Source organism: Littorina saxatilis, linkage group LG1 (genome assembly GCF_037325665.1).
Source record: "Littorina saxatilis isolate snail1 linkage group LG1, US_GU_Lsax_2.0, whole genome shotgun sequence".
Taxonomy (NCBI): domain Eukaryota; kingdom Metazoa; phylum Mollusca; class Gastropoda; order Littorinimorpha; family Littorinidae; genus Littorina; species Littorina saxatilis.
In genome coordinates, this window is record NC_090245.1 from 51,106,818 (window position 1) to 51,118,880 (window position 12,063).

The 12,063-nt window shown below is 43.5% G+C and overlaps 1 protein-coding gene across 3 annotated transcripts in view; it reads left to right on the forward strand.

The window, feature by feature from the left end:
• The first annotated feature begins 391 nt into the window (after positions 1–391).
• Positions 392–12,063, forward strand: part of LOC138973247 (putative carbonic anhydrase 1) — a 13,341-nt gene continuing 1,669 nt past the window's right edge. The window contains exons 1-10 of one of the 3 annotated variants that reach the window (XR_011457943.1): positions 392–658; positions 1,067–1,354; positions 1,593–1,675; positions 6,556–6,706; positions 7,438–7,625; positions 7,956–8,084; positions 8,929–9,007; positions 9,414–9,509; positions 10,664–10,814; positions 11,841–11,945. Coding sequence is in view for 2 of the 3 variants with exons in the window: in XM_070345973.1 (XP_070202074.1) it covers positions 1,126–1,354; positions 1,593–1,675; positions 6,556–6,706; positions 7,438–7,625; positions 7,956–8,084; positions 8,929–9,007; positions 9,414–9,509; positions 10,664–10,814; positions 11,841–11,941 (1,207 nt within the window). In the remaining variant the exon portion in view is untranslated. The remainder of the gene's footprint in view (positions 659–1,066; positions 1,355–1,592; positions 1,676–6,555; positions 6,707–7,437; positions 7,626–7,955; positions 8,085–8,928; positions 9,008–9,413; positions 9,510–10,663; positions 10,815–11,840; positions 11,946–12,063) is intronic. The other 2 variants (XM_070345973.1, XM_070345977.1) reach the window with 2 other exon arrangements.

Consider the following 12,063-nt stretch of genomic DNA (forward strand, 5'->3'; position numbering starts at 1 on the left):
AGAGTCAAGAATAAAGTTGCATACACCGTAAGGTATAAACTCTGCCAAAAACATTATTGCAACATTTCTTGTACCCGCACCTCTAAGATGCTTGATGTTGAAAATGTCTATTCATTTCAAAAGCAACATAACGGAAATTTTAAGTTAAAACTCTTTCAAGTTAATATTTACATGTGATTTTTTTTGGACTCAGGGTTTTAATATTTTGATATGTGTTTCTTTATTTTAAATTAAAAAAATCCCACCGGTGGTCTTCTTGGGGGCCACTTCGGTGTCCCAAAGTGGCCTCCGGGGCCCCATTGCAGGTGGGGGTCAGAACGCGGTGTTACACCGGCTTCTGGAATAAATTCACCCCTTTGTATGACGTCATCAAGCATGACGTCAAAATTTACGAGTTGTAAGGTCAGATAAGTCTCGCGTCCACGGAGCTCATCCAGCAGCTTTCTTTTGAGCATACAACTGTAATGTTTCAGCTGTATTTGCGAAAGAAAGTGTGCCAGGATTGAATTCGGAAGCATTGAGCTTGGAATTTGATATTGCTGATGTAGTTGTAGCTTTCATTATAGATGTCCTTGCGGCCGGAAGTATTTGCAGAAGTAAGTTCGTGATCATCGAGTTCGAATCTCTAGCCATACTATTGGCATAAGCAGCTAACTCCGTGAGTATACACATACATCCAGAAGTCTTTTTGTTGTTGTTACTACCTTTTGATAAAAGAACACCCTCACCAAATGGCCCTATAATATATCAGGCAAGCATTTTTGAAAATATAGTACGTAATACATGGCTCGTGTATGAAACTGAAAGGGAGGGGCTTCAAAAAAAGAGGCAGGGCTGGCAACACGGGGGAGGGGTGGAGTGTTGAAATTCAGTATTTGAAAGTGGTATTTTTTCAAATATTAAAAAAAGGTACATTTGCCAGGTAAGAGGGGTGGGGGATTGGGGAGGGGGTGGAGTGGGGTCCAGACCCCCCCCCCCACCACACACACACACACCCGATCCAGCCCTGTGATTTTTTTCGCCGATATGAGTTAATTGCGAATATTATTTTAATCATATCCTTTAGTCCATCGTGCTGTTCAAGTGAGCAGAGTGCCACTGTTGGGGTGGTAGCGAGATGAAGCCATGACACATGGTGAGGGTGAAGCGAAGCTCGGACATATCCTCTTCACCTTGGCCTGTGTGTTGTGGGTGGTCCTCGCCGTTCTCATCCCCTCCGCTAGTGTGAAGAATCCGCTGGGCAGCGTGGGAAAGGCACCCCGGTGTGGCAAAGGCTACACCTACTTCCGCGACTTCATGAAGTGTGACTCCAGCCTGGGCTACTGCTTCCACTATGGCTACTCATCTTGCCTCGGTCAGTGGGTGGTCAGTTCTGGGTAGGATATGATGGTGGTGGAGATGGTGATGGCAAGGGATCGGTGATGATGGTGTTGTTGTTGAAAAAAACTCCCCCCACACTTTCTCACTCACACACACACGCACGCACACACACACACACACACACACACACACACACACACACACACACAAACACACACAAACACACACTCATAACAAAGCATTCATTGTGTGTTTGCTGCCTGCTGTTTTAGGTCCAACCAACTGGGCCTGTGTGGACCCCCTCAACAGGATATTTGACTCAGTGGATGGAGAGAGCCAAGGCGGCTTCTTAAAAGTCAGCACTTTTTCTTCTTCTTCTTCGTTCATGGGCTGAAACTCTCACGTTCACTCATGTTTTTGCACGAGTTGGGTTTTACGTGTATGACCGTTTTTACCCCGCCATTCAGGCAACCATACGCCGCTTTCGGGGGAAGCATGCTGGGTATTTTTGTGTTTCTTTAACCCACCGAACTCTGACATAGATTATAGGATCTTTTCCGTGCGCACTTGGTCTTGTGCTTGCGTGTACACACGAAGGGGGATAAGCCACTCGCAGGTCTGCACATAAGTTGACCTGGGAGATCGGAAAAATCTCCACCCTTAATCCACCAGGCGACTGCAGCCGGGACTTGAACTCAGACCTTCCGATTAGGAGGCCGATATCTTATCTACTAGACCTCTGCGCCTGTCAACACTATCTATTTATTTATTTATTTAATCATTTATTGATTTAATAATTTATTTATTTAATTATTTATTTATTGATTATTTATTTATTTACTAATTTATTTATTGAGTTTAGCATTCCTGATGGCAGTTACGCGAGCAAGAGAGGCCAACCAACAAACAAGCAAACTATCCAACAACAAAGAAACAAAAAAGCATACAAACAAACAGACAAACAAAGAAACAGAGCATTTCCAGAGGAAAGTTATTCTAGTGATACAGATAAAAAAGAAAAAACGACTTCGTTAGGCCAAACTCCTCACTTATGAAATGGAGAACAGCAGAAGCAAAATATCCCTACTTCGCTTGAAGGTTCTGTATCTCATGGTTATTGAAAATGTCATGTTTTATTTCCAATACATTTTATGCTTTGAAACTCATCTTCAAATGTCAAAGAGAAAACATCGATGTTAAAGGCACAGTAAGCCTCCCGTAAACCATCACAGAGCTCCCCGAGCGTCTACATACAGTACAAGCATACTTCCATTTGAACGCTCACCGAACGGGAACATCCTGGCTGCTTTCTGTCGAGCGTGAGAAATTTTCAAAGAATTTATTTTCGTGGACTTGGTCCTCTACAACAATGGCCCCTCGTTTTGGTGCTGGACGGCTGTTATGATACCGGAAATCACGCCCGGACAGTAAGCCTCCCGTAAACCATCACAGTACAAACACCCTTCCATTTGAACGCTCACCAAACGGGAACATCCTAGGTGCCCTACGTAAAGAGCGAGCAATTTTTAAAGAATTAATTTTGCAGATTTGGACCCATCCTGAACTCAGGTCAAACATGAGTTACTTCCCTTCGGGTCTCATAATGTTTTTGGACCGTGCAGGTGCGTTTTTGCGCTAGACCTAACTTTTAAAATCTAAATAATAAATTGACAGCTTGTTACACAAACATTCTTTAATCATAAAAGAATTCTTTTTTCATCAAGACAAGATCAGTACAATTCGAAGTTGTGAAAGTTTGAAAAATGAAAAGCCCGGAAGCAGGAGTCACGCAAGGGTCGTAGCAGACGACGGTTTATGCATATCGCCGTTCCTCTCAACAGTCAAAAGCCATCGCTAGAGTTCTTGTGAACCACAGCCGTTTGTTTCGTGCATAAAAACGTGCTATTGTAAATAAGCTCACATCGAGTCGCATTCAAATGACTAACTGACGACTACATTTTTTGAAAAAGGGAAACTGGATCACACGGGTTCACGATGGCTCAGGGGTAAGATAAACCACGCAAAAATAAATTCTTTGAAAATTGTTCGCTCTTTACGGAGGGCACCTAGGATGTTTTCAATCGGTGAGTGTTTAAATGAAAGGGTGTTTGTACTGTGTGTAAAAGCCTGACCGTATCTGTGATGGTTTACGGGAGGCTTACTGTGCCTTTAACGACAAGAGGAGCTCGAGAAGCGAGGAGGTAATAGACATGATAGAACTGACACACTTTGAGAGTTATCTTCCTTTGACAGAAGCAGACGACAAAGAGCCTGAAAGTGTAACGGTAAACCGTAAGCAAAACTTGGTTATTATACTAAGTCGAGTGAAATAATCATGAAAAGTTCAGGAAATGAAAATATCTAAGCAATGATTGGGCGAGCGTTTGATTAATCTTGGATATAAAACGTTGGAAAAGATCGAAACTCTGAGCCGGTTCACCGAAATGGACAATCAGTATCGTCGCCATAAGTGTGTCGGACATGTTCTGTACTCTGAAGTGAAGCAGAGGGTAGCCTTTAAGGGCAAAATACATCTGCGCAGTCGCCACTACACTACATGCTGCGATAGGTATTATGACGAGTACTTGGCCTGTTTTCTTTTCACGCAACGTGTAGCGGGCTGGAAAAAAAAATTAACTCAATAATCTGCAGTGCGTCGTCTGTCCTGCTGGCGTTACGGGAACGTCCCACTAGTCCGAGGGTTCACTAGTCCGAGGGTTCACTAGTCCGAGGGTTTACTATAGACGCTTGATTTTCTCGGCGTTACATAGGTCACAGGCGGAAGGTATCGTCCACTGGACTACTACTATCACAGAAAGACTACAAGGTACATCAATCACCTTCGAGTCTTCTGTGTTCTTGGAGTCGCTTCCTGGGGAAAAATATTGTTCAATACGGTTTGCCTCTTCCTACAGTCTGTGTAAGGTCAAATAAATACAGTTGAATGATTGTTTGAACTATTATGTGCCTTTAGTTTTCAGCTTCCGTCCGGTGCAGGTTGTTTTTTTTACATTTAGTCAAGTTTTGACTAAATGTTTTAACGTAGAGGGGGGAATCGAGACGAGGGTCGTGGTGTATGTGCGTGTGTGTGTGTGTGTGTGTGTGTGTGTGTAGAGCGATTCAGACTAAACTACTGGACCGATCTTTATGAAATTTGACATGAGAGTTCCTGGGTATGAAATCCCCGAACATAGTTTTCATTTTTTGAGTCACTTGAGAAAAAGTGACTCTATGTAATCGGTCAGTGTTAGTCTGTCCGGCCGGCCGGCCGTCCGGCCGGCCGTCCGTAGACACCACCTTAACGTTGGACTTTTCTCGGAAACTATCAAAGCGATCGGGCTCATATTTTGTTTAGTCGTGACCTCCAATGACCTCTACACTTTAACGATGGTTTCGTTGACCTTTGACCTTTTTCAAGGTCACAGGTCAGCGTCAAAGGAAAAATTAGACATTTTATATCTTTGACAAAGTTCATCGGATGTGATTGAAACTTTGTAGGATTATTCTTTACATCAAAGTATTTACATCTGTAGCCTTTTACGAACGTTATCAGAAAAACAAGGGAGATAACTAGCCTTTTCTGTTCGGCAACACACAACTTAACGTTGGGCTTTTCTCGGAAACTATAAAAGTGACCGGGCTCAAATTTTATGTGAACGTGACTCATTGTGTTGTGAATAGCAATTTCTTCCTGTCCATCTGATGCCTCATATAATATTCAGAACTGCGAAAGTGACTCGATCGAGCGTTTGCTCTTCTTGTTTGATAAATGTCTTTGATGACGTCATATCCGGCTTTTCGTGAAAGTTGAGGCGGCACTGTCACGCCCTCATTTTTCAACCAAATTGGTTGAAATTTTGGTCAAGTAATCTTCGACGAAGCCCGGACTTCGGTATTGCATTTCAGCTTGGTGGCTTAAAAATTAATTAATGACTTTGGTCATTACAAATCTGAAAATTGTAAAAAAAAAATTATAAAACGATCCAAATTTACGTTCATCTTATTCTCCATCATTTTCTGATTCCAAAAACATATAAATATGTTATATTTGGATTAAAAACAAGCTCTGAAAATTAAATATATAAAAATTCTTATCAAAATTAAATTGTCGAAATCAATTTAAAAACACTTTCATCTTATTCCTTGTCGGTTCCTGATTCCAAAAACATATAGATATGATATGTTTGGATTAAAAACACGCTCAGAAAGTTAAAACAAAGAGAGGTACAGAAAAGCGTGCTATCCTTCTTAGCGCAACTACTACCCCGCTCTTCTTGTCAATTTCACTGCCTTTGCCATGAGCGGTGGACTGACGATGCTACGAGTATACGGTCTTGCTGAAAAATGGCATTGCGTTCAGTTTCATTCTGTGAGTTCGACAGCTACTTGACTAAATGTTGTATTTTCGCCTTACGCGACTTGTTTAACCATCATTTGGACGAATCTTCGTTTGCGAGCCGCTAATATCCACTTTGCGTCAAATCATGCATCCGCACCGAATATGCATACCAGCGCTCATTGGTCTAAAACATATGTAAATATTGTGCAGCAAAGGGAAGCTACCCACGGGGAAATATCATCGAATATCCTGTTATTAACCAATGAGCGCTGGTATGCATATTCGGTGCGGATGCATGATTTGACGCAAAGTGGATATTAGCGGCTCGCAAACGAAGATTCGTCCAAATGATGGTTAAAAACAACCTGCACCGGACGGAAGCTGAAAACTAAAGGCACATAATAGTTCAAACAATCATTCAACTGTATTTATTTGACCTTACACAGACTGTAGGAAGAGGCAAACCGTCTTGACTGACAATTTTTTTCCCCAGGAAGCGACTCTAAGAACACAGAAGACTCGAAGGTGAGTGACGTACCTTGTAGTCTTTCTGTGATAGTAGTAGTCCAGTGGACGATACCTTCCGCCTGTGCATAGGTGAGCGCCGGGCCTTAGGGGTATAGGAAATAGCTGCCAAACTGCCCTTGGGAAATCATACTTGTGATCAGTGTATGATAAATTGAAATGATGAAATAAGCTGTCCTAAAAATAAAAAATAAACCAACATTTGGCTTCATTTACAGGTTTACCTGGTCATGCAATACAACGAAGAAAAGTTACCAGTAATTGCTAAAGCAGCTGAGCGTATTTTAAAATGAACGTTTAATCCCACCTGCGTGCAGTCAACACCTCTTACCCCCTATCTGATGACATTCAAATTATCATGTTTGTCGCAGAGGGCGGGCTTGGGAAACAGTCGTTGTTGCGGAGGAAGTTTTCAGTCCCCGGTCGACATTCCAATCATTAAAGCCGTGTGCCCCCCCAAGCAGTTTACGCCTGAGTACCTCAACAAAGACATGGAAGTAGAGGGGACGCTGAAAAACAGTGGTGCGATCGATCGAGCTTCTCTGTCTCTCTCTGTCTATATGTCTGTGTGTGTGTCTCTCTCTCTCTCTCCCTCCCTGTATCTCTCCCACCATGTCTGTCTGTCTGTCTCTTTTGCTTTGTCCCTCTGTCTCAGTCTATATCTCTCTCATTTTCTCTCTCTGTCTCTCTTTCTCTCTCTCTTTCTCTCTCTCTCCCACTCTGTCTGTCTGTCTGTCTGTCTGTCTGTCTGTCTCTGCCTGTCTGTCTGTCTATCTATCTGTCTGTCCTTGTCTCTGTTTGTCTGTCACTCTATATGCCTTTGTGTCTGCCTGTCTCTCCCACTCTCTCTGTCTGTTAGTCTGTCTGTCTGTGTCTGTCTGTCTCTGTCTGTCTCTCTGTCTCTGTCTCTGTCTCTCTCTGTCTCTCTCTCTCTTTCTCTCTCTCTTTTTGATTTTACTTCCTCAATTCAGCGTTCTGTCCCAAAGGCGGGTTAAAGATACATTCATTTCTTGCCCATGTAGATTATCGCGTATACCGTTTTGGATTAAAAACACGTCCTTGCTCTTGGAAACATAATTCACCAACAGATTGGCTGCCACCCAGCGCTTTAGACGGGATAATGTTGCCGGAATGAATTTTGCAGATGAAGTCGGTGTCCGTTTTGAAATTATTTCAGCCAAAAAAAAAAAAAATCTCTCATTAAAACGGAAGGAATTAATTTATCTTTAATGCTGGAAATACTTCTCCTCTAGGTCTTTATCCAGAGTTCAAAGTAAACGCGAGAGACTACAACATCCCCCTGGTGCTGAAAGACGTGCCGTTCAGTTGTGCCGTGCCCGGATCCTCGCTGTATGTGTTTAAAAGCGTGCAGTTCCACGCGGGCAAGGCGGGCAGTGAGTCCTCTGAACACCTTCTGCAGGGCAAGCGCTACGATGGAGAGGTTTGTGTTATCTTGTTGTTCATTCACAGTCTAGAAACCTTGCCAGCTGCGAATATGTGGCTCACAATTCTCATATATACTCCTGCCCTCACGTCCCCCAGATGATTGTTAAAAGTCAAGGGAATGATGATGACGACGATGAGACTGTCAACTGCTAGCAAAGAGAAGTGCTTGACTAACATGTATTTTTCACGACACGATTCCACTGACCTTCGATATTCATTCCCTGCAACTTATCTGGCGTCATTTTTAAATTACTTGAAAACATACTCGACTTGCACAACCAAGCACTCACGACAAGCGCACATATTTTGTCATTGTTTTGGTCAGATTCACCTTGTGCACGTGCGGCGTGATTTCTGGAAGCCGGCTGACGGCCCTGACCAACCTTCCAGGCTGGATTCGCAATGTGCCTCGCAGACACCTCTCGGCATGACCATCATTGCTGTCTTTCTTTCAGTGAGTCACTTAATACCATTGAGTATAAATATATCTGAGATAAAATAAATCCAAAAACAAAGAGACTGCCAACGTTCCAAAATTCAAAATAAAAAAACAAGAAAGGTAAGTTGTTGGAACGTAACAAACGTTCCAACAACTTACCTTTCTTGTTTTTTTAATTTTATGTCTTAGATACTTTACAAAAGCTCAGTGCTTACTGTCGCAGAAGGGGTCAATGTCGACCAAAAGTGGGTGCATTCTCTGTAGGCGCACTTCCTGTAGGCGTTTTTCCTGTAAGGGAATGCGCCCGGGTGCATTTCCTGTAGGAAAGTACAATACAGCTCAATCCCGCGCCAAGCGCGTGACTCACCTCAGCGTTGCTTCCCTTCAGAGATATCCAAAACGCGGTTTGTCAGGAGGACTTGATGAATTTCTCAATTCTTTCATAAAAATTGCAACACTGATTCGAATATCATGGCTTAGGACAATAGAAAAGGGGATCGAAAAGTATCAAATTTCACCGATGTCGCTGAGTATCACGTGAGATCGGCGAAAAGCTTCATAACAATAATGCACCCGGGTGTACCCCTGTATACAGGCGTGGGTGTGTGGGTGGTGCCGGGAAGAAGACTAGAGCCGGGGTAATACTAATAGCTGGAAGAAAAAAGACAAAATGATGTCAGTTTTGAAATGAACCCTGTTTTTGGCTGTTAGACAGTTGAGACTGTGATCTGTGTGTGTGTGTGTGTGTGTGTGTGTGTGTGTGTGTGTGTGATTTTGCATGCGAGCGTGCGTGCGTGCGTGCGTGTGTGTGTGTGTGTGTGTGTGTGTGTGTGTGTGTGTGTGTGTTCGTTCGTTTCAGCTTACTGAAGGAGAGAAGAACCAAGAACTGCGTAAGCTTCTTTCAAGGAAATCCTTTTCGGTGATCCAGGAATCTGAAAGTAAGCTTGGCATTTCTTTCTCTTTTGTTCTGTGTTGATCTGTATACATGAATGTGTCACTATCGCTTTCACGGAGGGAGAGGGGAACAATAAGAGCGAAACATATTTCCATCTCAAGAAGTCATTGTACCCTCGCCAAAAAAAAACCTGCTGTGACCCAAAGCCCCCCCCCCCTCCCCCCTTCCCCCTCCCCCCCCCCCCCCCCCCCCGTTTAGCAAAAAAGTAAGCAAAGGGCGAAAGGAAGTGAGTAAAACGAAATCAAATTGAACTTTACTGGATAAAAACTGTTGATACCCACCTTGACTAGCAGCACCCCACTAAAAAAAGAAAAAGGAAAAATAAAAAAGAGAGAAAAACGACAGACAAACCCTAAATGGCTGTCCTTGTGTTGGTTATTTCCCGACAGAAGCCTGTAACATTGATCGGATGTGCGACAGACAGGGGAGAATTTTTGGCGACGAGGAACCCTGCGGGCCACCAGTCAACGAGGATGACCAAGCAGGTAAGGTGCACGCATTTTTCATCCAGGAGCAAGGGCCTCCTGATTACCGGCGTAGGTGGAGAGTTCGTGGGATTTCGTGGGATGACTTTGCTGACGACATCAAGCTCCAGAGATTCTGAAAGTGGCGAGTATTTTACTCGCTATGGCGAGTAGAAACATGTAACTGGCGAGTAGAAAGTTCATCTACTCGCCAAATGCGAGTAAAGTTCCTGAAACAAATTGTTGCTTTGCTGGTGAAGTTTGCTGAAGTTTGCTGTGGCTAGTAAATATTCAGAATCAATAGCCAAAGGCGAGTACACCATTATTTGGACTTTCAAGGTTGGAGACGGGAAGCCTAGAAAGTAGATGGGTATCCTTTATAACGTGCCAGATGCGTTTCTGATGATAATTATCAAAATGTCTCCGCACTGAAAGTGCCATTACAGACACTCTCGTATAACTGTGTTGCTGCTACTCGTATATTGTTTCCTGGTCTGAATAAAGTTATTAACAAGTATGTATACATATTCTTGTTCGAGATAGCTAAATGCGCGTGTGCCGTTACATTTAAGATAATGCAACAGGAAAACACCAGTTGCTGCACTTAACATTCCTAATAGTTACACTGGAGGTTTCTCAGGGTTTGGAGGCTCTGACGAGTTAATCAAAAACTCAAATGTGCGATACGTGTTAAAGGCACAGTGCAGCTCACAGCCTTCGTTTTGCGTTTTTGTTGCAGCTGAGTGCATTTACAGTTCAAAAATCCTCCTATGGTAGTAAAACAAACCCAAAACTACCCAACGAGGACATCTGTGAAGCTCGACAGTTTCTTGTTCACGCGAGTGCATAAATTAACCTAGTTATTATGTGGTGTTTGGTCGGAGTTCGATTTAACTGAGTGATTCCGGCGACATAGTTTCTTAGTGACGTGTCTTTTTGTGCATGATGTGGTGATCAACCTGATCTAAATTTAGATCCAAAAATAGGTCAAGACCAGCAGGGACCGAGTACGAAATTAATTCGTAAAAAAAATCGCAGTTCTTGACTCTTTGGGTGCAAGTCAATGAAACTTGGTAGTTCTTCTAACGGATAGCTGCCTGAGGTATGACTAAAAGCCCCAGGGGCTCCGTGCACCTGGATTTGACAAGTTCAGTACCTTTAATATGTGGGTGCAGACAGCAGCAACAGGAGGAGGAGGAGGAGGGGGAGAAGGAAGAGAACGGACCGGAGGAAAAGAGGACTCGGGCCACTCTGTTTCTGTCGACGCCTGAGGTACAAGGAGATCTTCCTCTACCCTGCCAAGCGAGGAGAGGAGTTGCAATGCAGGTTACAAATGCTGAATATCTTCTCATGTTGTTTTGTGTTTTTGTTTTGTTGTTGCTTATTTTACTCCCCTGACCAACCAGGAGAGCCCTGGTTACGCGCCCTGTTAGGCTGGCCGTCCGGAGGGCTGACCGTAGACGGAGGAAAGTGATCTGAACGTTGAGGTTTTCTCTGATGTTACTGAAGCTTACATTATGACAGATTGACACACAAAGTGTAGCTTTTCAGGGTTAATTTACGCAAAAACTGCACAGGAAGCATCCTGCCTGTTGATATTTGGAATGTGTCCTGGTGGAGGGGGGCCTTATCTCGGGTAAAAAGCCTGACCGGTGTAACACGAAATTTTTACTCCACGAAAAATTTACTCCGGAGTAAATATTTCGTACGAAATTCTTACTTCGAGTACACTTTTTGTACGAGAAAAGAACTCCCCAAGGCACGAAGAAATTACTCCCTCCACAAAATTTTTACTCCCCATTTTATTTACTTCCAGTAAAAATCTCGTACGCAAAAATGGGATGCGGGCGAAGGGATAATGCCAATAAGTGATCTCGCGCACACGAATGTCGCGCTACCCTCCTTCCACCCCTTCCACCACCAAGACTAACAGGGGACAAGGAAGTAAAAAATTTCGCACACCTGGCATGGGAAGTTAAATTGCTTGTGTTGGGGTGAAGTAATTTATTCGTTTTTTATTCGTCAGGGGAGTAACATTTTTGTACGAAATGTTTACTCGGAACTCACCTGTCTTGGGGAGTAATTTTCTCGTGTAATGGGGGAGTGCTTTTTTCGTAAAGGGAGTAACTTTTTCGTACGAAATGTTTACTCCGGAGTAAAAATCTCGTGGGAGTAATTTTCTCGTGTTACACCGGGTCGAAGATAGTGAGCCGAATCGTGTTCACAAGAAATACTGTCCCTCTTACGCAGTCAACCTCAAAGGTGGCCGACAGAATAACAAGCAAGCGCAGCACGTGCGACAGTTTAAGGTAGTTATGTTTTCTGTCATTGATGGTATCATGTATGTGACAGATTGCTGCACCACTCCCAACTGCCCGCTGTCAATCCCGATGGTACAATTCGGAAACCAATCATAAAGGCTCCCTGCACTCCGGACGAAAACGGACTTTGTCGTAGGTTGTGTGTGTGTGTGTGTGTGTGTGTGTGTGTGTGTGTGTGTGTGTCTGTGTGTCTGTGTGTCTGTGTGTGTATGTGTGTGTGACAGTGTGTGTGTGTGTGTGTGTGTGTGTGTGTT